The sequence below is a fragment of the Carlito syrichta genome, unplaced genomic scaffold (genome assembly GCF_000164805.1).
Source record: "Carlito syrichta isolate Samal-C Ts95f unplaced genomic scaffold, Tarsius_syrichta-2.0.1 Scaffold147193, whole genome shotgun sequence".
Lineage (NCBI taxonomy): Eukaryota > Metazoa > Chordata > Mammalia > Primates > Tarsiidae > Carlito > Carlito syrichta.
This window is the reverse complement of record NW_007091289.1, coordinates 369711-395430: the sequence shown is the minus strand read 5'-3', so window position 1 is coordinate 395430 and position 25720 is coordinate 369711. Positions and strand designations below refer to the sequence as shown.

General features: G+C 34.7%; 1 protein-coding gene across 6 annotated transcripts in view; it reads right to left on the bottom strand.

The window, feature by feature from the left end:
- Positions 1–6728: 6728 nt before the first annotated feature.
- Positions 6729–25720, bottom strand: part of LOC103251849 (contactin-6) — a 321692-nt gene continuing 302700 nt past the window's right edge. For all 6 annotated transcript variants that reach the window (XM_008050467.2, XM_021708771.1, XM_008050468.2 and 3 more), the window contains 6 exons: positions 20669–20903; positions 20440–20555; positions 18747–18933; positions 9079–9191; positions 8162–8330; positions 6729–7014 (listed from right to left, as the gene is read on the bottom strand). In XM_008050467.2, the coding sequence (XP_008048658.1) occupies positions 6911–7014; positions 8162–8330; positions 9079–9191; positions 18747–18933; positions 20440–20555; positions 20669–20903 (924 nt within the window). In that variant the 3' untranslated portion in view covers positions 6729–6910. The remainder of the gene's footprint in view (positions 7015–8161; positions 8331–9078; positions 9192–18746; positions 18934–20439; positions 20556–20668; positions 20904–25720) is intronic.

Genomic DNA, 25720 nt, shown 5'->3' with positions numbered 1-25720 from the left:
ACGTGTGCACTTACATGATTGAACATACAAAGGTATGTTTGTGTCTTTGAAAGTTTGCAACTTGAATGTTCATAGGTAGGGGACTTGGTGTACATGATATTTTCTATTCAAAAATTGTTGCCTTTGAAATTTATTTTATTTTAGAATTTTCTGAAAACTTAAAATATTTTATATGTAGACAGAACTACATCAATTACATATCACATTAAATTATAATATTTTAATATGGACGCTTTACTAAAAGACAACATTCTTAAGGTAAACTTTGCCATTTTTGTAGGTGTGACAGTGAGATTCTATCAATTAATGAACTTTCAACCTTTCCTTTTGGTTGTTCATTTACTCAGAATATATGTGTTGTGCAACTGTTAGATGTCGGCCACTCTTCTGAATGTGATGGATGCAAGGGTGAATAAAAAGACAGTGTTTATTTCCACTGGAACTTATTTTTCAGAAAAATGAGAGTAGAGGTAAACAAAACATAATAAAATATAGTGTAATATAATAATATGTAACATAATATAGTAAAAGACATGAAGTTTTCTGAAGAAAAATATCAATTTCAGATAGATTGATGTGTCTTGTTATCAACAGGTATGAAGTGAATGTTAATTTCTCTGCTTTTTATCTTTTTTGTTTTATAGGGAGGGTCTGTCTCTGGCAACCAGGTTGGAGTGCAGTGGCAGGATTGTATGTCACTGCAGTCTCAAACTCCTGGGATCCAGTGATTCTCCTGCCTCAGCCTCCAGAATACTGTCAGTCTATTGACTGCAACAAGTTGTGGGTTTTCAAATTGTCTTTAACTAAGTACAACTATTTTTTCAGCTAATACTTAGTTTGAAATATTAAGAGAGTCCAAGCATTACTCAGAATAACTTGATTTATATCCTTAGGAGTCTATTTGAAAATCTTCTAAAGACTATAATCTTTCAAAAACTTGGAATTTAAAAATAGCTCAGTATGAGTTTGCAAGTCATACATACTTAGATGACAACACTTTCACTTTTAAACAAGTAAGAAAAATGATCTGATTTAGAAAGTCAGTAATGTATCCGATTAAGCTTTACTGTCAACAAAAATAGGCTGAAATTAATTTGCTCAAAGTTGGTTTGGAAGATTTTATAACTACTACGCTTAAAGGTAATAACTGTTCCCTTAATTCACTATTGTTACTATCTGAACCTCCCCAAAATACTTGAGGTTTGTTACAAGCTTGTATCATTTGAGGAACTAATTCTGTTGCTATGACATTTACTTCACAAGCTGAAAACTCAGTCAGCAATAGATGGAGATTACTTCATGTTTGAATTAAAATTATCATTATTATTTAATATGCAGACTATTATGAATTTGCTTAAATTTTCAGTGTCTCAAAATTATTACCTTTCAAACTTCCCAATTACTATTTTCCTCCAGGCATGCTATCTGGCCTCAGTCACTAATGCATGCTTTTTCAAAGTGCCATTGCAAATGTCAATATACCTCTGGAAAAAAAAAAAGTCATCATAACAAAAATAATTAGAATGTATACAGTGCTTCTCATCTTCAAAGTGATTTACAAACATTAATTAATCATTGCTAAAGAATAGGACGCTACCCAATAGAGCATTCAGGTCCAGAAGTAACCTGATAAACTTACAAATATTTCAGTCTACCATGCTTCCTATTTTTTGATGAGGATAGGAAGCAAATCACTTTCAGATCAAGATTTCTTTTTTACTCTCACTGAGCTATAACTTACTACCTTTGTTTAAAGAGTCATCATGTGTGCTTCTCTCCTGAACTTTACTCTGAGCAAAATAAATGTCTTGTAAGGCATGTCTAACCATATTTTAAAGTAAGTTTCAGAAGCAGCAAAATAATTAAGCATTTCTGATGCTTTTTCAAAAACTATCATATCCCAATAATATTATTTTTATTTATTTAATTTATTTGTAGGACAGGTTATTTATCCACCCAAATCTGTAGTTTAAGTTAGTTTATTGTTTCAGGTGATCTCATAAAACAAAACTCCTAAGGAAACGAATGGAAAACAATCTCAACAGTTGGCTGTATAAATGTCTAGAAGCAAATATGTGTTTTTAAGCATCATCCTCTTTGCCCAGGATTGTACCAAGCACTTTTAAGAACAGGAATATTTTTTTTAAATGGTAGAAATGAATTTCCCCTTTTGTAAAAATTATTTTGCTAAAATAAAATTATTTTGCAAAAATTATTTGTAAAGATGTGAAAGCCTAAAAACTACTATGGATAATTTCATGAAAGAAAGGAATTTTTTTTTTTTTTTTTTTTTTTTTTTGAGTTGGAGTCTCACTTTGTCGCCCAGACTGGAGTGCAGTGGCCACTCCTGGCCACCACAGCCTCGACCTGCTGGGCTCCGGCGATCCTTCCACCTCAGCCTTCCAAGTAGCCGGAACTACAGGCGCGCACTACCACGCCCGGCTGATTTTTTGATTTATTGTAGAGATAAGGTCTCGCTGCCCAGGTGGGTCTTGAACCCGTGGGCTCAGGCAATCCACTCACGTCAGCCTCCCAAAGGCACAGGATTACAGGCTGAGTCACCGAGCCCAGCTAGAAAGGAATTTTTAACATGAAATAGTAGAAAGCAAATAATCTCCAAATTTTAAGATAAAAAGCCAGAATTTTGATATCTTATTTTCCCTGTAATCATACTTATATTCATGACTTGTTATAAATGGTAGACCATATTTCCTGTACTTATAGTTGTATTTATGTACATAAACAACAATTCAATAGAACTCAAAATCTTGACATTCAAAGATACAGAGTAAGACCTTGGCACATAAACTGTAGGGTAACATTTTAAGTCAAACTTACTAATGTGGAGGCTATGAGATGAAAGAAATAAGTACAAAAACATAACTAAATTCCAGTGCTTTTCAATTTTTGATATATCTTAGAAGATAAACATATTAAGTAATAATGATAACAACTGAGCTTTATATAAAGTAATTTACTCTTTTAAGTAAAAATATTTTAAAACACAACACAAGAAAAAAATCATTTATTCTCAACTTTGTTTCCTCAAAGAGTAGACATTTCACTACAAAAAGCAGGAAAACCATAACCTCCCGAATATTTCACAAATTATTCTTTTTTTTTCTTCTTCACCAAACAATGAAAACTCTGTCACAGCTTTGCTTTTGGGAACCATTGCAGTATGCCAGAGATTCTCAATGGGGTATGGAGATGGGCTAGAATCTCTGAGCATTCTTTGTAGTTTGAAAGAGCATGACCAATTTTAATAATGTAAACTCCAGTTAAGATAGCACAATGCAGAAGCGAAAATACAGCCAAAATTAGGAAAAAACATTGCAGACTATATGTGGGTTGTAAGAATTATGAAATGCATTCCTATAGTCACACTGTGCAGCTTAGTAGAGAATTGTAAGACGTTAAAGAAATTCTGAGATATTATAATCCCAACATCTCATTTTACAAATAGAGAATAGTATTTAAATAATTTCCTTTCAAAAACCAATGAAATTATAATTTGATTATTTAATGTAAGCAAAAAGAGTACTATGATAATTAATTTTATGTGTCAGTTTGGGACATTTGGTGCCCAGATATTTGGCTACACATTATTCTGGGTGTTCTTTTAATGGTGTTTGTAGATAAAATTAGTACTTGAATTGGTAGACTTATTAAAGCAGATTGCCCTCCCCAGTGTGAATAAGCTTCATCTAATCTGTTGCAGACCTGTATAGAACAAAAGGCTAGAAAGAAACAATTATTTCTCTCTGCTTGATGGTCTTTGAGCGGGGTCATAAGTCTTATTCTGCTTTTGGATTTGTACTCAGATTGGAATTCATACCACTGGCTGTCTTGGTTCTCAGACTTGTACTTGGTCTGAAACTAAACCATAGGTTTTACTGTGTCTGAACTTGTCAGCCTTCAAAATTGCATAAATCAATTCCTATATTCTCTTTCTCACTACACACACACACACACACACACACACACACACACACACACACAGACACAATTGGTTCTGTTTCTCTGGAGAGCCCTGACCAATACAAATATTGAGTTCAACAGGAATGTGATGCCCAAATTTTAGAATTCTAGAACAAAGACTCTGCTGAATTAAATACTCAGGTCTATAGCAACTGTGGCACACAGGGAGTATAATTTATATCTTGCATCTCAAGATATAGATTGATAATACATAGAGGAATAAAAATTCTAGATTTACCTATGAATATAATGATTATGTTATTACATTTGAAATTCATATAGATTCTAGGTCATCCTTCACTGTTGGCATTTGCTTTTAAAGATAGTAGGCATACTTACCCATAAGACACCCTTTGGTGTAGAGATAGAAAAAAGACACTGCACTGGAAGGATTGTAGAGTGAACAAAAGAAGAGAAAAATTGGAACTGAGTTTGAACTCAACATTATCTAGGCAGTTCTAGCTTTATAGTGTCATATTTATCCTCTGTTGAGTCTCCTAATCCCTACTTCTTGCTTCTTCTCTGGATGTTTCAAGGCACAATCACATTTTTTCCTCTTTCCTGTAAATGTGGAAATGCATTATCATATTTATAATAGTTTATAACAGTAATCCACTCTGTCAATACAGATTCACTGGCAATCCTTGAATGTCAGAAGAGTGTGGGTGTCTTCATACACACACACACACACACACACACACACACACACACACACACACACACACAATATTTTCCTGAAATAAGTTTGTAGAACCACCATTAGTTTCATTCTTTAGTACCATTTAGTGTTAAGAGTAAAGTGGACAACTGATTTTTTTCTGGTTTGGATTTTGACGAAAACGTTGAATCTTTTTGTAGTACATTGGACGCTTACAGAAATGTAGTAACTTACTTCGCTAGGGGTTTAATTCATAGCAGCAGATAACAGCAGTTCCATTTATTGACAAATAACAACGTTCCATGCATCATGCCAAATAGTCTATGTACATCATGTCCTGTAGTCCTGATATAGGTGAAATGGGGATATTAAAACATGTGTTTAAGTTCTTTCTAAGAGTAGAGATTCAAATCACACCAAAATATGCGCTGTTTAATACGAACGCCAAATTATATTCTAACATTATTAGTGAATTGATGAAAATATAAATAAAGCTAGATATTGAATAATACACTAAATAGTTTAGAAATAATGAACTAACTCTACAAACATATGAGTTATTGATAAAAACTGACTAACTGTTGAACTCACACACAAATGACTATGTATTTAATTTATCTAATCAGCAGAAACAAAAATTTCAATATATATTTAACTCTCAATTTCCACCTTGGGGAAGAGGACACACATATTGTCTCTCACCGAATTTAAAAAAAAAAACATTAAGACCATATGCTAGCCTTGGTATTTCTGGTCAATACAGATGTGTCTTGGACAGGCAGCTGTTAACATGAGTGTGCCAAACAGCATTTGTTGTTGCTTATTTGTCTTGCTCCACAAAAGCACAGCCATATCATATGGCATTGGGAGAATAAGGCTCATTAATTTGCACTGTGTGCTTGACACACTATTCAGGCAAGGAGCAAGTTCTAAACTATGAAAAGCCGTTGTCCATCTGCTGCTGACTACATGGGGTATTTTAAAGAGTTCTAAATTACTTCAGAAATGAATATGACAAAGTCCAATGTTGAAGATTGTGTGATTGGAGGGTTGTGAGAATAGTTCAAATATTTTCAACATAATTAAGAGGTTGCACCATGTTAAGCAGGCAAAACTAGTGTGACCATTTCTCTCACCTAACTCCCCAGGAAAACAAAACTGATTGGCTGGGAGCCAGAGGTGGCTGATAGCAGGGACAGATCCCTCAAGGCTGTTTGTAAATGAAATGAGTGGTTACATAGCATGGCATGGGCAGGGTCATTAACCTTACCTTCTCCCAGATTGCTTCCTGCAGACAGTGTGATCCCAAGAAGTTAGGCCACAGACTTAAGTAGATTCACCCTAGAGAAGAGTCAACTGCAAAATATTTTTAAACCCTGGTTCATGTAAGTTTATTTTTATAGCTGCAGAGAAGCTTGGCAGAAAAATTTTTGACCAAAATGTAGAAAACCTGGTCAAATAATTCCGTTCCCAGATTTCTTTACTATATAAAAATACGGCCACATACATTGCTACCAATTTGTACTATTTACCTGAGACTTGTCCGTGCAACTTTAACTTAGGAGAATACGAAATTAGTTAAAGGATTAGACAATTTCATGAAAAATTGCTTATCATATACCAAGGTTGTTAGAAGAGTATTTTAGGTGGGTTCTCATTTTCTTCATTTAATTTTCTTCACCATAAAGCACTTTTCTGTCATTATTACCGAGACTTCTAAACAGTGAGCTGAGAAGAACACTATATATATTGAAATGTTATTAGGTATAAATATTTCTTGCCCCAACTTTATTTAGAGATAAAAGCACACTATACTTTGGAATAGTTTGTATTTGTTAAGAATCCTAACTATAAACAAATAATTACATTTTATTTTAAGTAGGGTGAAAATTTCAATATTGAAGTAAATTGTCTGAGCATGTAAAAATGCACATCTTAGCTATGGTAGCTACAAGCCTATTTTGTATTTATCACATCATTGAGGGAAGTTATTTATACTTTTCATATAAGTCATTTAAAAGCTATGGTGGTTACTACTCCCCAGATTAATTTGGCACCTTTGAATGTAGGTAATCATGTGTGAACTTTCAAATTCAGAAGTGTTTAAAATTGTTTTATTAATGTACCATAGGTATTTACAAGATCTTAGTAATATACAATTTTTTCTTTCCAAACAAATCTGTATTAAGAATGTGTCTTGTGACAGAGGCTGGAGAATATATTTACAGAATGATTTGCTTTCAAAAAACTCTCAAAGACTTATGGTTTTATTCATCGTATCAGTGACTGAATAGCAAAACAGTAAAAAAACACAATGACAATTGGCAGGAAGTGGATGCAAGGTTCTAAGACTTGAATTCCTCTGGAGCTTAAACCTGCAAGGTAAAAAATAAAACAAAAATATCTTGAGATAAAGTAAAATTACTTGTTACATTAATTTTTCAAGACCCAAAATGCAGTCTATTATTTCTTCTCTAATAACATATTTATTATACTGTTTCTTTTTTCTTTTAAAGATGTGGGGTACAATTGAGGATTAGATATACAGGTGGTCATTGTACAGATAAAGTTTGTGCCTCCCTTTGGCCCCCATTTCACCTGGTTTGATATCAGTTACTCTTATTGATGTTATGTGCCTCTGCCTCCTTTCCCTGACAGTTTCTGGCTACTGCCAATTCCTTTCTTATAGTATTATGGTAAATGTTCAGGGTCCACTTATGAGTGAGAACATGTGGTACTCAGTTCTTTGCTTCTGTGATAAATCATTGAGTATTATAGGCAAAAATCTATCCAAGTTGCTGCATACACTTGTTTCATTCACATTATATTTAATTTTAGGACGTGCCTTACCTTCTGTCCTAGGATGTCTGTTTTTAATGTAAAAATGCAAAGAGAAAATGTCTGATTTGGCAAAATCTACCTAAATGGTAGATTAAAATTGACCTGCATTGGATGGCTAATGACTTGTACTCACTCAATCACTCAATCACAGCTTCAGGCAGAGGAGTAAGTGATTCTTCTATCACAAAAACAATAAATTATCACATACTAATTCTAACTGACTGGTATTAGCCTGCTTAGAAAATTGTTTGAGAAGAATTTAAAACTTGTGATTCAGCTCCTTACAAATCCTAGCTTGATTAGTGATGTCTGCCATGAACATGGGAGAGGTGTATATGTACACGTGCTTCATATTTGCCATCCCTGCTATAAGAGGCCTTCAAGGATCCATTAAAAAAAAAAGTGCTGATTTTTGTGTCAATAGAATTAATTATGGAATCATGCATCAATGACAAGCTGTTTGTTTCTTTCTTTGGTTTTCAAATAAGGAAACAATATGTAGACATGCTGCAATTTTGAAGAACTATTTAAAGAAAACAGGCTCATCACCTTTTGCTCACAATTTAAAATTCATATTTTTACCCAATATTTAAACAAAAATCAAAATGCTTCACAGAGCTGGATTTCATGCTGCAGCTGTCTAGATTCAAAATCTACTACAGTGTTGGTGACTCAACTTACTTGACATTTTTGGAATCCTAATTTCCTCACTGCTGCTTCCATCCCCACCATCACTGACTGTTCTTATTTCAATCAAGTAGTCTTCTTCAAATGGAACCAGAAGCTCAGCTGATGTATTGTTTGTTTCCAAAATATGAGTTTTACTCTGTCTGTTTTGCCGGTACAGAATCTGAATAAAATGATGAATCAAGTTAACATGGACGTGTTGCTTTTCTAAGGTTTGGACAACTATTATCAAATACCATAAGACATATTATAGATGCCGTATTCCTCAGATAGAAATACCCAGGTTATGCCTTTTCTTGAATTGAGTTATTATTGTTATGAAAAAGATTTTTCCCCCCAATGCCTCTGGAATGAGAATAGCTGTATCTCTATTAATTAAATAGCTTGAGGCTATTATCTTTGGAATTTGCTGTGAAAAGTCACTGTTTAGTTTGGATCTTTTTCAAATGTTGGATATATGCATCTGCCAAGAGATGATGTCTATTACCACCAATGGAAATTATTTGCTCTGGGTACTTGACAATACTCTTGTTAGATGTCCTTTATGTTGTTAAAAGATAACATCATATTGTTGCCTAAGTTCTAGAAATTCTATTTAAATATATATTTTGACCTCTGTCTCATCTCCTATCTACTACCCACATATGCCATTATCTTTTGATGGCAAGGGGAATGCCTTGACGAAAAAAATCTTGCATCCTGTAGAATTCAGTCTTTTGATGTTCCATAACATTACTGTACCTCAAAATATAAATCTGATCAATGAAAAATTTGAAGGCAACAATGGTAAATATTTTCAAAATATTTTTTAAAGATGCCTATGTGTAATATGCATAAAATTCATTTTGTATTTGTTACATATCTCATTCCCTTGTTCCTTAATTTATATAGTTAAAGGAAAAACTAAATACCTTGTAGCCCAAGACTTCAGACTCATTTTCCATGGTTTTTACATGTTCCCAGTTCAAGCATAATTTAGAATTTGTAAGCTTCCAGGCAATGTTTGCTGGTGGTTGGCTTGGGGCTTTAAAAAGATAATCAAAGATCCAAATGAATATTAATTAGCTAATGGTCACTGTATGACGCATCAACATGAAAGGGAAAAATAAGTCTTCAATGATTAGTATAGAAGGAGCAAAAATGTTTTCAGTGTCATTTGAAATATCATATTAATTCTAATCAGAGTAAGCACATTTATTCAAATTCTGGTCATTTGGGAATGTCTTTGTGACAGACTTATGAATTAATAATGGCTTGCTGCATGTCCAGTATTAATTTATTAATCATTGCTGTTGAGTTTGTTTACTTTGTGAAATATAAACAGACGGAGGGTCTCATTGTCTGGTGTTCCATTTGGCTATCAATTAATGTGCATGTTTAACAAATTCAAGTTGTAAACATTTACATATATATCAACACAGAGGTGTTCATTCCCAATAGTTTTTTGCTTTTGAACATTGTGTTAGGACACAATGAACTTAAGATATTTTAACCAAAATGCTAGTAATAGATTGTCAAGGATATAGAGGAATTTTTTAGAATTCATGGTAGAATGCAGCAGAGTTTCAAGAGAGACAAAAAAATAAATAAATAACAATAGTCACGATGCCAAGAAGTTCCTCTCTCTGCTTCTCTCAGCAGGGTGTATTGCTTGCTCATCTTGCTATAGACCACTTCTTTGTAATTCTCACTGTGACAGAAATCATGACTGCTCACCACACCAGAAGTTTGAAATCTCTCTATTCAGAGATAATCCAAGCTAGAATTCCTGGTAAAAAGCTGATGACAGGTTTAACTTGGCCATATGTCTATCTTAGCTTAATCAACTGTGGCTGGACAGTGAGAAAGATGCACATCATTTAATATAAGTACAGCTGTTGAGCACACAGAAAGCATAAACATCATCACAAACTGATTGATCATCCCCAAAAATATCTACTCTAAATTCAAACTGTGGCTTTTAGTTTCCTGAAATTAATATCATCTGGGAGAGAGGTGGTGGAAGTAAAGAAAGAAATATTTCAAATATGTCTTCTCAAGTAATGGATCTAGTTCAACTAGAGAATTTTACATACAAGGAAAGCAGAGTCCAGGCTGGAAAGTCACATATCCTAAAGCACACACTTAATGAAAGGCTGAGTCAAGTCAGAAGTCTGGTCTATTGATTTATAATATAGTGTTTCTCCAGGAAAACATGTCGCTTCTCAAAGATTTGGACCCACTTGATTATTTTTGAGATTTAAGAAACTGGAGAGATTAAAAATAATTCATCTGGAAAGCAAAAGCAAAAAATAAAACTGCCCAGAAAGATGTTTTTGGCATCTTTTTAGAATTTTTGAGGTTGAATGAGCATAATATTTAATATAACACTGATGGAAATGGAAATGATTTCTTTTAGAGTTCTGACTCAACTGCTGTTTAATCTCTTATGTGTCACTGGAAGATTTGTATCTTGTTAAATCCAGGTGACTCACACTATACATTACCATACATTTCCTTTCCTCTTCAAACCCATTGGAATATCTCTATTGTTCACCTATTCACTTATAGCACAGTTGGGATAGGCTGGAGAGAGAAATGTTTTCCTGTATGCTCCCGTGTGGCTCAGTTCATATTTTATTGTGAATTAATCACATTGGTTATAGTTCCTCTCAGCCATATGTTTCTCTAAGTTCTTGAGAGTATGTGCCCTGTTCAACTATGTATCACCAACTTTGAGTAGGGTGCCTGGCACATAGGAGGCATACAATTCAAGTATGTTGAAGTAAGACTGTACAATCTGGTGGCTAAAGAAAACTGCTCATGGTTCAGTGTGATTTTCAATATGATACAATATGGCCTATCCATTCATTATGTTGTCCTATGATCAAGATCAATTGACCATGAACAGACACACAGTAATCTATTATATGTATTTATAATATGGTCAAGCCAATTGGATTGACATTCCATAGTATATTGACAATACAAAGTTTAATAATAATTAAAGGTCTGAAAGTTTTAAACTTAGTAAGCATCCAATGCATGCTTTTTAATATATTTACTTCTAAAGGACTGGATGGTAACAATAATGATTTTGTAACTATCCTTCCTCATCTTATCTTAAAGCACCTTTTCTAAACCTTTTCTCAGCTATAAAGATTCTCACAAGATATCCCAATTTTAATATCTAGTATACTCTGTTGACACATTTCTTTTTTCTTTGTTTTTTAAAACAAAGCACTGCTAACATTAACAACCACATGCAATCAATATGGAGAAAATATACATTCACTACTTTGATGTTACTGGCAGTGATGGATTCTGAAAATATTATTTCTGTGTCTGATTTGTTTCATTGTTTCTTTTAGAGAAAAGTAAGTATTGTTTTCAACACTGTAATTTCATTGAGGAAACAACAGACTTGAGACAGATCTAATTTCTACCAACTACCTAGAGTAGCAGTAAATGATATTGGCATTTATCTTGTCATTGGTATGTTGGCATTTGTTTCCTCATTGACCAAAGAGAAGCAAGACATCTTGTGGACATAAAAAGTGAAAAGGTGTGTCAGGAATGAATACCTAGGTATGAATATACAATTATATGGAATATTTAGAATGCTATCTGGGAGGTACAATGAGTTGGGCTTTGACATCAGAGAGGCTTGAATTTGTATCCAGCCTCTTACAAGAGACCCAATTTTCCAATCTATGAAATGAAACTAGTAACTCGTACTTTATAAGATTCTTAGCTTATATGAAATAAAATATGAATGTTTCTCACTTGGTTAGTGGTGCATATTACAAAGCTCAGTAACTGTTAATTCTTTTTTCTGAGAGTTCTCTACCATAGTATTATGACAGGACCAATTGATCAATTTTTCAATTGTATTCAAAGTGGTTTGTTACTAATAATACATTTCCAAAGTTTGCAAATGATTTACTTCTTAAATATAATTAGCATATGTCCAATATTTCCATTTAGTATTATTGTTCTTGGATTCTTTGTATCCTTTTTGAAAGGGGCATCTTAGCTAATTACCAGGAAAGTTCTCATATTGTATGCCTTTCTTAACTTTGTCCATGAGTGTTTTTCCAATACCAATCCCTTATGTCTTGTATTTAAAAAGAAAGCCTCTGAAAATTACTTCAGAAGACCGTTACCTTATCATGAGCACTGTTAACAGTTCTGGTTTGATGAGGTTGATTAAACTGGATTGAAAATCTCTATGATAAAATTAAAATTTCTATCACCTTGAATAAACAAAACACTGTCACATGAAGAAAATGAAACATATGTCATGATGTTTCATACCAAGTTTGTCAATGGTAAACTCAACAATCAAGAATGTTTCTATTTTTAAAAAAATCTTTCTAGGCAATTTCCAAATACTAAATCATTTTCTATTAATCAAATGACAGAACATTATTCATCTAGCCCTTCACAACTCTAATGGTTTCCCAGTAATCAATTTTTCTGTAGACGGCATTTATATTCAACTGTAGTTCACACTGTGAACTCAATTCAAAACAACTTCTTATGTTACACTTCTAAGTAACAGCATGGGGTTGACATTTGGGCAAAAGAGAAAGAACATAAGTGCAAGATAAAATAAAAGCTTAATGCTTCCTTTATGTCTAAATATGGATTGATTGCATATTTACAGCAAGAAAGAATCCGGTACAGAGCGCTAGTCAGTCAACATCAGGGCCCAAATTGAGCCTGAATTTGCAAACACTTTCTGTTACTGTCTGAACACTGCATTCTGTAAAAGCAGTGTTTGTTTGCTTTATTTTTTGTTTTCCTCTTGAAATTGATGTAAATATTTTTCTCCCTTTCCTTGTAAATCTAAATTCCACTTAAGTGGTGTCTGTGTGGATCACAGTATATTTGCAGCACTTCTCAGCTGTCTTTTGGAAATCCATCATTTCTACTAAGCTACAGTACTTACAGCTGAATCACTCGTATTTATTTTAAAATGACAACACTAGCATCGTCATCACCAACTACAATAACAGCTAACATTTAAGAAGTTTGCAAATGCTATTTCTTCTGTTTAGAGGTCCTTTTGTCCTTTCACTCCTTATAATCTTTTATGTCATATTGTAATATGTATCCATTTCCATATAGATGCTCCTTCTTATTTGTATGTCAGTCTCTTATTTATTTCCTTCATTGTGCTTTTCATAATTTATAATTATTTCATTTTTTTTGTCTTCCCTACCCCCCAATGCCCCCTTGTTTTAGGTTGCCTCCTCACTAAAAGAGAAACTGCCTTACAGCTAGGTTCTTGCCTGTTTTAATTGCCCTTAGGACTTCAGCCACTGACGCTGTGCATGGTTCATGGGAGGCATTATATCTTGATTGAAGCATCATATTTCAAGAAAGGAAGAAAGGAACAAAAGAAAGAAGGAAGGAAGGAAGGAAGGAGAAAAGGAAGGAAGGAAAGAGGGAAAGAAGGAAGGAAGGAGGAAAGGAAGGAAGGAAGACCTTTTCTTTAGCTTAGTCAATTAAAATAGGCAGAGATCTTGGTAAATATCAGCTCTGCTATCTCAGACTTTACAATAGAAGATCAAATATCAGATTAAAAATCTAGACAGTGACAGAATGTGTAAATGAATTTAGAAATTTTGTAGTCACCACTATTCAGATCTTGATGTCATCTCAAGGACATGGAAAATCAAGTTACATGGAGGGTTGGCACGTGGAATCAGAGTTATCCTCAATGTTTCATTAAAGCTGTTTCTCACCTATGCTATAGATGTCCTTCTATGACCCTCAAAGGAAATTTTTGCAAGAAATTTGTAAAGAGAAAGAAAAAAGTAGCCATGCTTTTCTACTCTAAAAAAGTGCAAAGAAAGTGAAATCAGTTACCATGCACTGAACCCTCACGTATGACAGTCTGTGGGTCACCTTGGTGAACATTATATACTTTAGTTCTGAGCAGATGCTAGAGGTTAGTATTATTATCACTGTTTTTCAGATAGAAAAATGCATTCAGTTATCAAATATTTAAACATGACATACAGATAGTATATTGCTGAATGGGGATTCAAATCCAAATTTCTCTCACTCTGAAGTCCCAGTCTAACACTTTCTAACATTGTCTCACAGTAGGCCTAAGTTAAGGAAATTCCCAGAAAATGCAAATACATTAAAGGAAAATTTTGGGGGAAATTGTAGAGGAATATAAAGACCAGTTGACTGTTTATAGACCTAGTAGGGGAAGTAGGAGCTGAGGAGTTCCATGAAGATAGGTAAGTGGATGTTAAACTTTAGAAATCAATAATTCTGGTGCTGATAGGGCTAGATGAAGAATGAGATAGATGGAACTTTGAGACAGATTGTGAAAAATCCTGTCTGCCTTTTCTGTTCTTCATTCTTGGGGGAGTAGAGGAGTATAATTGCATTTTAGGAAGAAAAGTATCAAAGCAGTTTGAGGTTCAGACTGAAGATTTGAGAGTCTGGAGGCAGAGAGACTGTTTAGATGGTTAGAGAGGAAGATTATTACATGAACACAGTGGTCATGATATGAAGGAATTTCATGATCATGGTCTGTTAGTTTAACAGATACCATGACCAAATATTTCTAAACATCTGTTCTCATATCTAGGAGTTAAAATATCAAATGCTTTCATTTATTGCAATAATTGAATGTGTTATGGTATGAAAAAGATAACATAGAGCTGGGAACAAAGAAATGCACACTATTTTAAAACCGTAGAAAGCAAAATAAAAACCCTCTTCTCCAAACATGTCCATAGCCTAAACCCCAGAACCTGTGGATAGTTTACATGAAAAACAGAGACCGGGCTTGGTGTTTCAGCCTGTAATCCCAGCACTCTGGGAGGCCGAGGCGAGTGGACTGCCTGAGCCTACAGGTTTGAGACCATTCCTGGCAACTTGGCAAGACCTCGTCTCTACAACACACACACAGACACACACACACACACACACACACACACACACACACACACACACACACACACACACACACACACACATATTAGCCAGGCATGGTAACCCACGCCTGTAGTTCCAGCTACTTGGAAGGCAGAGGTGGAAGGATCACCTAAGTCCAGCAGGTCAATGCTGGGGTGGCTGCGAACATGCCACTGCACTCCAGCCTGGGCGACAGAGTGAGACTCCAACTCAAAAAATAAAAGAAAAACAGGAGTTTGCAAATGTGGTTAATGTAAGGATCTAGAGATGGAGACCTTATCCTGGATTATTCAGGTAGGTTCAAAGGACAATGGGTCCTCTGACTTAGGAGGAAATAAGGTAGGCAAGGGAATCAGAATTAAAGGAGATGTGATAACAGAAGCACACAGTCAGAATCCGAGTTATGACGGTACCCTAAATTGCTGGCATAGAAGATGGCAAAAGAGGTCTCAAGGCAAAGAATGTAGGTGGTCTCTAGAAGCCAGAGAACTAAAAACCAAAACAAAACAAACATTCCTCTGGAACCTCCAAAGGTAGTGCATCCCTTGTGACACACTTTCATTTCCACCTAATCACACCCATATTTTACTTCTGACCTCCAAAAATGTATGAAAACAAATTTGTATTGTATTAAAAAACTACATTTTGGTGACTTGTTATACTAGGATTAGAAAACTAGATCGGTTACTACTGCATTTTCACAATGTTTGTAATATAGAATGTCAAGAGAATGAAATTAGAGGTGTAATTGGTACTCAAGTTCAATGGGATGGTAACTTGTATAATTTTGATGATGACACTGAAGCATACCGGCCATGAAAACCAAGTTTAAAAAAATATTGAAATTAGATTTCTATGAAAGAAATCAGGATTTTTGTAAGGATTTTTTTTTGTTTTGGTTAAAAAGAAGATGAATACTTGAAACACTAAACTTCACTTTAAATTTTCTGATTATCATTTAACTTTTCCTTTAGCAGATATATTCTAGCATTGTATCTTAGCATTTTTTTAAATGAAAACACTCCTTGCTAATTAAACTGGTTTCAAAAGATATATCCCCTGCTCTTTGATGAACTGATCATGTGTTAAGCTCCAGACAGAACCAGACAAATGTTCTTGGCATTTAATCCAAATTTCAGTCAAGCCCATTTGTAGAACCAGTGGGTCACCTGTCAAAAATAAGGAGTTTTCTGCTTAGACACATAGAATAGGTTAGCACAAGTCAATACTTATTTAATTTAGGTTGCATAGACAACATTTAGGTCACATAAATTACTATTAAGGTTTTATATACATCATGTATCTATCTTATACATGTCATATACATATATCTCTCTTTCTGAAGTGAATAATTAGTTCATTGTTCATGTTTCAATCCACCTTAAAATGGCCAGAAGATTATGTATTATAAATGTTGCCCTGAGTCTTGGCTCAATAACTGCACTAAAAAATCTGTCCATTTATCATGATAGAAATCTGTTTTTTAAAAAAATACTGCTTTTGCCGGGCTCGGTGGCTCAGCCTGTAATCCCGCGCCTTTGGGAGGCAGAGGTGAGTGGATGGCCTGAGCCCGCGGGTTCGAGACCCGCCTGGGCAGCAAGACCTCATCTCTACAATACATCAAAAAATCAGCCGGGTGTGGCGGCGCGCGCCTGTAGTTCCGGCTACTCGGAAGGCTGAGGCGGAAGGATCGCCGGAGCCCAGCGGCTCGAGGCTGCGGTGGCCGGAAGCGGCCACTGCACTCCAGTCTGGGTGACAGAGTGAGACTCCGACTCAAAAAAAAAAACCAAAAGAAACCCCAAAAAACAAAAACCAAAAAACCACTTTTACACATTTCTAATCGCCTTTGATTTTGCTTGAGATAGAAATTAAATTACACACGAGTTTTTGGGAGTTTGGTATCTTTCAATCAGCAAAAACTAAATGTCTACGCAAACTGAACACTGCTGATTGATTGTAAATTTTAATTCAGATATGCAGATTAGCTGAAAGAGGCTAGCCTACTCCAAAAGAACCAAAGAGAAAATTATACAAACAAGTATGGGAATGACTTCAATGACATCATTGATTTAGTCAACATTGAGTAAAGTAGAGTGAGGAATAGAGTTATATTTTTAGCTAATCCATTCATGACAATCACTTACAATCCAGTCACTCAAACTGGGTGGTTGGAGGACAGCAGATTCAGGAATTTTGGGTTCACACCTACTATCCCCTTGAAACGCACTGATCCTAGAGGATTTTTGTTTGCTTATTTCCTTCTTAACAGGTCTACAGCACTATGTATTTTCCAAGATATTCCTATAATCAGACACCTTGCTTGTGCCTCATTCATAATTTGGTAAGGCAGTGAGGGAAGTGAGAATATCCACTGAACAGATAAAAGAAAATTGAAGTGGAAAAATGGAATGTCTTGTCCTATTTCAGGTCATGAGTCAGTGATGTACCCAGGATTGGAACATGGGTCTCTTAACAGTTGGTCTGGCGTTGTGGAAGTAACTGGATACTGAACAGCCTATTAACTGAGATGATTTCTAAGTTATATTTAGATAAGACAAATGTATGCATAAGGAGAAAAAACTTTAATATCACTTCATTTTCAAGCTCTTCTCAACCACCTAATCTTTCCCAGAACAGAAAGCAATCAGAATATAGTATTTATACGCGAACTAGCTGCTTCCTTTTTGTTAGTGGCTCTGAATTTATCTTAGCCTTTATCAAAATTCATCAACTATATTTGTTATATTTTTATCAGGATTCAGAGGCAAAAGTGTGTTCTTAAAAACCTGTTTATGTGATGTTTATTTATAGTAAATAAGGGATAAACAAACACTATACAATCATGAAAAATACATCATGCAGATACTACTAAGTCATATCTGATTAGACCTTTCCCAGTTTATTGCTGTGTCATCATAGAATAATTGTGCAATACTAGACTCAGTAAACAAAGGCATCCACAATCATTAAAGAGGAACACCATTCATCTTCTATTTAGTAGATCCTGACTTTGTGAAAGATACCTGGCTGATTATCAAGGGAGATAAGAAGTCAAAGAGTTAATTCTTAGATTTCAGGGGCTTTTAAGGAAACTAGAGAGATAAAATATTCTAAAAGGAAGGATCTAGGTATCTGACAGTGGCAGGATCACATCAGGGAACACTCTAGGACTCAAATGATAAAACAAAAAAAAATTCCTCAAAAACAATTTACTGGACATTTATTAAAGTGTGTGCTAGGCACTTTTTAAATGATCTCTTTCAACTTTGAACAAAACTCTATGAAAATATAAGTACTATTTTTACTCATTCTACAGGTAAGGCTACTAAGACTCTGAAAGATAAGTAACTATCTAACATTACAAGGATGGGAGGGCAGTTTTTGAACTCATTTTGAAGGAGGGCATCAGAGCCAGTGTTTTAAACAATACAGTCTTCTGTCTTTCATCTTTGTACTCTAAGTATTCTTTTGGAATTCCAGAAAGATCAAAATAGTTTATTTTGACTGCTACTGGAAGGTTTCAACAATTATCCATATATAAGGGACTAACCAAATTAACCAAGCAGTAAAATGATAAAGGGGAATGAAATGGACACTGAGCAAAGGTTTCTATTCATAAATAAATCTGATTTCTTGAAGTGTGATGTATACTTACGAGACTTTTTTGTGGTGACATTGACTGGGGGGCTTGAGGGCCCTGTCCCAGCTGTGTTGTATGCTCTCACAGAAGCAAAGTAGATGGTATTTGCTCTCAGTCCTGTGATGTTTTTGGCTGTGACATTTCCACTGACTCTAATTTTGCCAATCACAGATTCTTTGGAGTCATCTGTCCAGTACAAGACCTGATGATTAAAAACAAAAAAATAAGCAATTCATTGTTTCCTAAAACTATCAACTAAAACGAGTATGGGAAGAAAACAGAAGCACAGATGGCAGAAAGTTTTCTAATCAAAGTGATTATACCACAAAATACTCAAAGTCTAATGTTTATATGGAGACTGCAAATTCACAATGGAAATTGGAGAACCTGGGATTTTTTAGATTACCTGAATAAAGTATTTTGTAAAATATCTAAAGATTACCCTTTTAACAAAGAATGAAATAAGACAGTTCAAAACAAATTTCATACCACCCATCAAGACTTTTGTTATAACATTTTACAGTGAACATTTTCCCCAGAGTTCTTTGAATCAGAAGCTAATTAATAATTCAATTTATATTGAGTTCTCCCTATCCATTAGCATTGTTTGGGGTACATTGAAAAAGCCAGAAGACAATCAAGTTAAGTATTGTTTTCAATCCCCTTATCTTGCTAAGAGGTTAGAGTATACAGTATACATGAAAAAGAAATTATAGAAAACATTTCAAAGAAGTGCTGTAGAAAAGATGTTGTAAGAATTTGATGAAAGACAATATCAAGAACTGGTGATAGATGAGTTCAGAGAGAAGAGACTAGAGATGAGCCTTGAGAAGTAGAGTTCAGATAAGAGGTAACTCATTTTCAGCAAGGAATGGCAGAGACTCCTAACATATATGTGGAACTTTCTGTTTGGACCAGAGGGGTCATGTAAACATTTTTTTAAAGTGCAAGGCAAAGTTAAGAATGTTTAGAATTAAACATTTATTCTAGCTCCAATGTAAAATAAACTATGTTATCCATTTAGTGAATCACTGGATTTGCAAATTTTGAAGAACAGTAAGAGATGAACAACTTTTCCTTAACATTTTCTCATTTCTAACTTTGTGAGAATGAAGGATTACAAATCTTGTTTGCCTTATTCTTCATTGACTAAAAATAAGGATTTAGGAGAATATAAGTATTTTCTTTATCATGGAACTGTCTTTTCCAAGATGACATCACTTCAGGTCATGCTTCAATTTACAGAGCAGGTTTCCTAGTGAAAATCATTTATGGCTTAAGAACATTGAGGATTATTCTTTACCTGTCTCCAAGAAGCAAAATACAATTTGAATAATTAAATGACAATCACCCGATTACTATAAAATACTTTTATTGCGGTAAGAACACTTAAGATGAGATTTATCTTCTTAACAAGTTTTAAGTGTACAATGCATTTTTGTTAACTCTAAGTGCAATATTGTATAGCAGATTTCTAGAGTTTGCTCATCTTCATTGACACTGCATTTTTAACAAATGGCTATCATTTGTTAATTTCCTTGCTTAAGATCACCTTAGAAAGATTCCTCTCATCTCACTTCCCTCCTTAGTTTTAGACATACACTAGTATATGCTAAGAGCTAGTTTAGTAGGATACGACTGTTGAACAGGATCTGTTGTATAGTTTGCTGGCACATTTATAAGAGAAAGTAAAGTTAGTGTGGATTACCTCATAGCCCAGTACTCTTCCAGTGTTTCTATTCCAGGCAATAGCATTCCATGAAACCTCCATTTCAGAAGCAGAAAAACTCTGGACAAACACTCTTCTTGGGGCCAGTTGAGGTTCTGCCATCCAGCAAAAGACATAATCATCTTTAGCAAAGTGGCTCATGGCAAACAAAATGCAAAATATGCACAGGGTCTCAAGGAAAATCATTCCAGAGCTGATGACAACTTACCATCTTCCCCAGAGTAGACAATGGACACAGTACTCAGGGATCCTTCTCCTTCATTATTATATACACCCACTTTAACTTCAAAGGGAGAAAGTGGGATGATACTTTCATTCCTGTAAACAAACCTTGATGATTCCACAGATGCTACTTTTTCCTTGGTCCAGGTTGTTGAGCCAACAGGCCGGAACATGATGATATATCCAAATCCCTCTCCATTCTGTAGTTCTTCTGGAATTGACTTGGGCAGAATGTGATCAACTACTGAGTATTTGCAAAAATATTTTTAGCTATTATGCTATCTATTGATTATTTGGCATTTATTCCACAGAGACAAATACGAATATTTACCCTGTTTAATGATGTATTAAAAATACTTTTATTTGGAATGCCAATTAGAAAAATGATCTCAATTAAAGGTACTAAAATAAATAGCTGAAGCTTTCAAATAAAAATATAAAATGAGCGCCTTTGGGAGATTAAGGTGAATGGATTGCCAGAGCCCGCGGGTTCGAGACCCGCCTGGGCAGCGAGACCTCATCTCTACAATAAATCAAAAAATCAGCCGGGCGTGTTAGCGCACGCCTGTAATTCCAGCTACTCGGAAGGCTGAGGTGGAAGGATCGCCAGAGCCCAGCAGGTCGAGGCTGCAGTGGCCGGGAGCAGCCACTGCACTCCAGTCTGGACGACCGAGTGAGACTCCAACTCAAAAAAAAAAAAAATTTATATATATATATATAAAATGGACCTTACATATTTGTAGCTTTTTCCTTGATCATTCACAAAATAACAATAAAATAGTTTAGAAGAGTTTATGATATATACTAAAACATAATTTTAATATATATTTTTAAACTTAGCACAAAATTAAGTTATTAACTACCTATTCAACAAATTCTTGTACCCAAATATAGGTAATGTAATTTTTTTGTAATAACATATGCTTTAAGACATACACTATTTATCTCTCTCTCTCTCAAAAAAAAATAAAAATAAAAAATAAAGGACCTTCCAATATTTATTTAAGCATACATCTTTATCAACAGTAACATCAGTGTACATTTTTTTCTGACATGAAAAAATACTTTGCAAACTCCCAGAGGGATCAAATTTTATGAAATAAATTTCAAATCTTAAATTACAAAATAGAAAAATAGGAATATGTTCCCCTATACTCTGTAGATATTAAAATTATACATAATTACATAAACTAAGCTAATTAAAATGAATCTGTGCTTGGATTTGACAAACATTCCACCTGATTACAAGAAACTTGTATTGGAAAATCAATGGAAATTATTTGTTTATTCCAAAGGAAAATGCCTTTCTCTTCTTTTGTTTTCCAGATGTTCTGACAGACTAATAAAGGTATACCTGACAAGCTAAAATGCTCTGAGTTCCTTATGCCCACAACTTCATTTCAGAGGTTTCCCTTATCCTTAGGTGTTCGTTCATTGTATCACATTATCCTGCCACTCGGAACCGTCTGATCACCCAGACATAAGCACCAGAACTGAAGGTGCTATCTTGGTCACTATCTATGAGGCACTCTGGTGCAGACTGTCTCTAGTCTCTAGTAACTAATAGACTCATTCAGTTCCCCTCTCTTACACAGTTTGCATATGAAACATGGTGGGGGACAGCAATAGCAGATAAGCAATAAGAGCAAGCAATAAGTAGAGAACATTCAGTAGGAGAAACACTGTGGAAATAAAATCTAAGAGAAAATAGAAGCTGTGAATGAGAGAGAAAGGGGAGATTTGATTTAGCTGGCAGTCAGGTAGGAAATTGGAAGTCAAAGACTGAGGCACAAGCCTGAGGGTCTTCATAAGCTAGGGCGGATCACCAGAGGAGCTGACAGTTGACCAGAGTTATCTGTGCTCAGAGGCTAAGGACAGTGATAAACGATGTCCTGTTCTTCATTTGACCTGCCTACTTGGTCACTGAGACTTTTTCCTGTCCTCATTATTGTCCATGTAGCTTTAAAATAAATCCCCATTAACCAAGGTGACCTGAGCTGGTCTCTATTTTTTGCCATGTGGAACAATCTAACAAATACAGAAAACTAAGAGGAATAAAAATACAGCTCCTGACATCTGGGGAAACAATATGCTTTTTTGTATCAACATTTCTTTTCTTTTTTTCTTTCTTTCTTTCTTTCTTTCTTTTTTTCTTTCTTTCTTTCTTTCTTTCTTTGACACCAGAATCAAAACAGTTAACTTTGAATGGCATGGAAAAGATTTATAAGAATGGAGACTACTTGCTGGAGCATTTTGTTTGTTTTTGATTCTTATGTGATCTCAAACTTAATCAGGATACTTAGTTCATCTGAGTAAATAGAATACTTTTGTTTTTGTTAGTCAAGTACAGTTAGTGTTGCTCCTGGTGTTCCCTCAAGAAAGATCTGTGTCCAACATGCTCAATTTTAGAGGGAAGAAATATATACAGCTATTTAAGATGGCCAGAAACAGAGTTTTCTTCTTTAAGCAGAGAAAGTGTTCAGTAGAATACAGAAATTGTGAAATTCTCCTGGGAGTGAAATATATTAAAGTGGGTAAACACTGATAACATTATTCTCGATCACTGTGTCTGTAAGTACTAATCTTTAGTATAGACCAAGGATCAGCAAACTATGACCTACTAGCCAAATCTGGCTTGCAGCTTGGTTTTCAATATAAAGGCTTTGAGACACAGCCAGCCAATTTGTTTATATGTGGTATATGGCTGCTTTTGAGCTATCATGGCAGAGAGAAAAGTTATTGATATAAAAGAAACCATGTAACCTATAAGGCTGAATATTTTTATTGTCAGATGTTCTACATATAAAGTATATCAACCCCTAGTATAGGTATTTATCTCTTACTCTATAATACTTACCTTATACAGCTAATTTTATAGTTGTATTTTATATGAGACATTCATTCCACAAGTATCTCAAACTTGAAAGTATTTGGGAGTATACATTATGATAAAATGATGATTAAAGATTTATTTGAAAAGGAATTGGTAGTTGCGAAATTTCAAAAGTTTGATATTATGTCTAGGTTACTGGAAATGAAACAGAACAAAACAAACATAAAATACACATTGCTGTGGCACTGGAAAGAACACATGGAGAATACTTAGTTCAGGCAGATTACACCATTATACCACAGTGTGCTTACATGAGCAACAATGTGATAACCAGTAGAGCAGTCGCTTCAAAACCATAATAGTGTATTCTAAGTTTAGAATGGTCTTTTGATCCCATATTGGTTTTCAAAGTCCAGCATGTATTATTTAAGCCACAATAGTAGTAGCCTGAAATGATCTCTCTTGTTCCAAGTTATTTGTCAAAACATAGTTTTGATATGCTCTGATGGTACCTTTCCTGACCTTCTTCCAGACTGTTTTAAGACCATGCTGTCCTGAGGGCCCTGAGCATTCAGACATTTTCTTTTTCATTTTTCTATTCTCGTTGATTGGAGTAGGTAGATATTTCATAGAGTTAATTAAGTTGAAAAAGCCACTACATGCATTTTGGTGGCTCAAATTAATGTATGCATTCATTATAGAAGTTTGGGTACCAGAAGAATCTGGTTGAGTATACATAATGTCAAATATGAGTGATAAATGGAAAATCGCATCCATTATGTTAGTTTCTACAAGTTTCTGCATAGTTGATATCCCAAGGAAAAACACAGAGGAAGCAACTTTAATTTAATTTAATTTTTAAAAATAAAGGCCAGCATACATTTTCTAGAGAGAGCCAGATAGTAAATATTTTAAGCATTGTGGGGCATATTTTTTTTTGCAACAGCATGAAAGCAGCAATACACAGCATAAAAAAATAAATATGACTATGAGTGGATTTATTTACAAAGATATGAGATTCATCAGATTCGATTCATAGGTCATGGCTTGTGCATCCTTGCTATACACACACACATACACACGGACATTATAGATCATAGAAAGGCAGTTTTCTCTTGGTATTTCACACCAATCTCTATTGAAGAATATTATGCATAGGATTGGCCCCATCATATATAGGCCATTTAAAAATAATTGCACACCAACCTTTAGGAATTGAAATGGAAGAAAAAAATTAGTTTATAACATAAGGCAAAACTATTTTATTGTATACTACAATAAAAATGTTTACATGTCATTCAAAGAATATTAAAGCCCTAAATAAACTACTCATCATCAAATAAAAGCAATCCTGTTATAGACTCACTTGAGAGTCAATATTTTTGTGCAAAATATGTTTGAAGTACCAAATATATTATGATTAACTTACTACTTAAAGTAGATACACAAGAACTTGTGTACACTCTGAGCCATCAAGTTGCATAAGGACAGTTGCAATTGTAAAAGAGCATTGAGGAAGAGCCCTGTGTTCAAATGCTTCTCTGCCCAATGATATCCCATTTCTAAGCCTTAGTTTTCTCACCTAGCGTGTAACCATTCCTAGCATGCTTGTGAGAAGTGAGTGTCATGAAATGCCTGGTGTGGCTCCTGAAACCCTGTAAGTGCTTTTCCCTCTCTCCCAGGCCCCTAAAAGTCTCTTTCAGTATACTGCCACCCATCCAACAAGTACCCATGGAAGGTGGACCATATTCCAGGCACTATGCTAGACTCATAATGTCCATATGAAACAATTTAGCCAGAAGAGAGAATGACTCTCAGGGTGTCTGCACCTGGTTTCTGAACTGTCATTTACAGCCTTGAGAAAACAATTATCTCTGTTTGCCTGTTTTTTCTCATAGTCTAGCTATGTGATGAAGGTTTCAGGAAGAACCAACTAGTTTGTATTTTCTGGAATATAAAAGATGCAGAGTCTTTTAACTAGTGAATTCCTGAGAAACTTCTAAAGTGGAGAGAAATCTTGACAGCCTATTATGACAGAGTAAGGAGAGACATTTGGTGGGCATGCATGACTCTTTTGCCAAACATGGAACGGGGTGTATGTTTGCTGAGGGCAAATGTGGAACACATGCAAGGGGGTAGTCCATGGGCAGCCTTGAAAGAGAATCTATCCACAAGGACCACCTAGAGGACAGAATCTTCACTGGA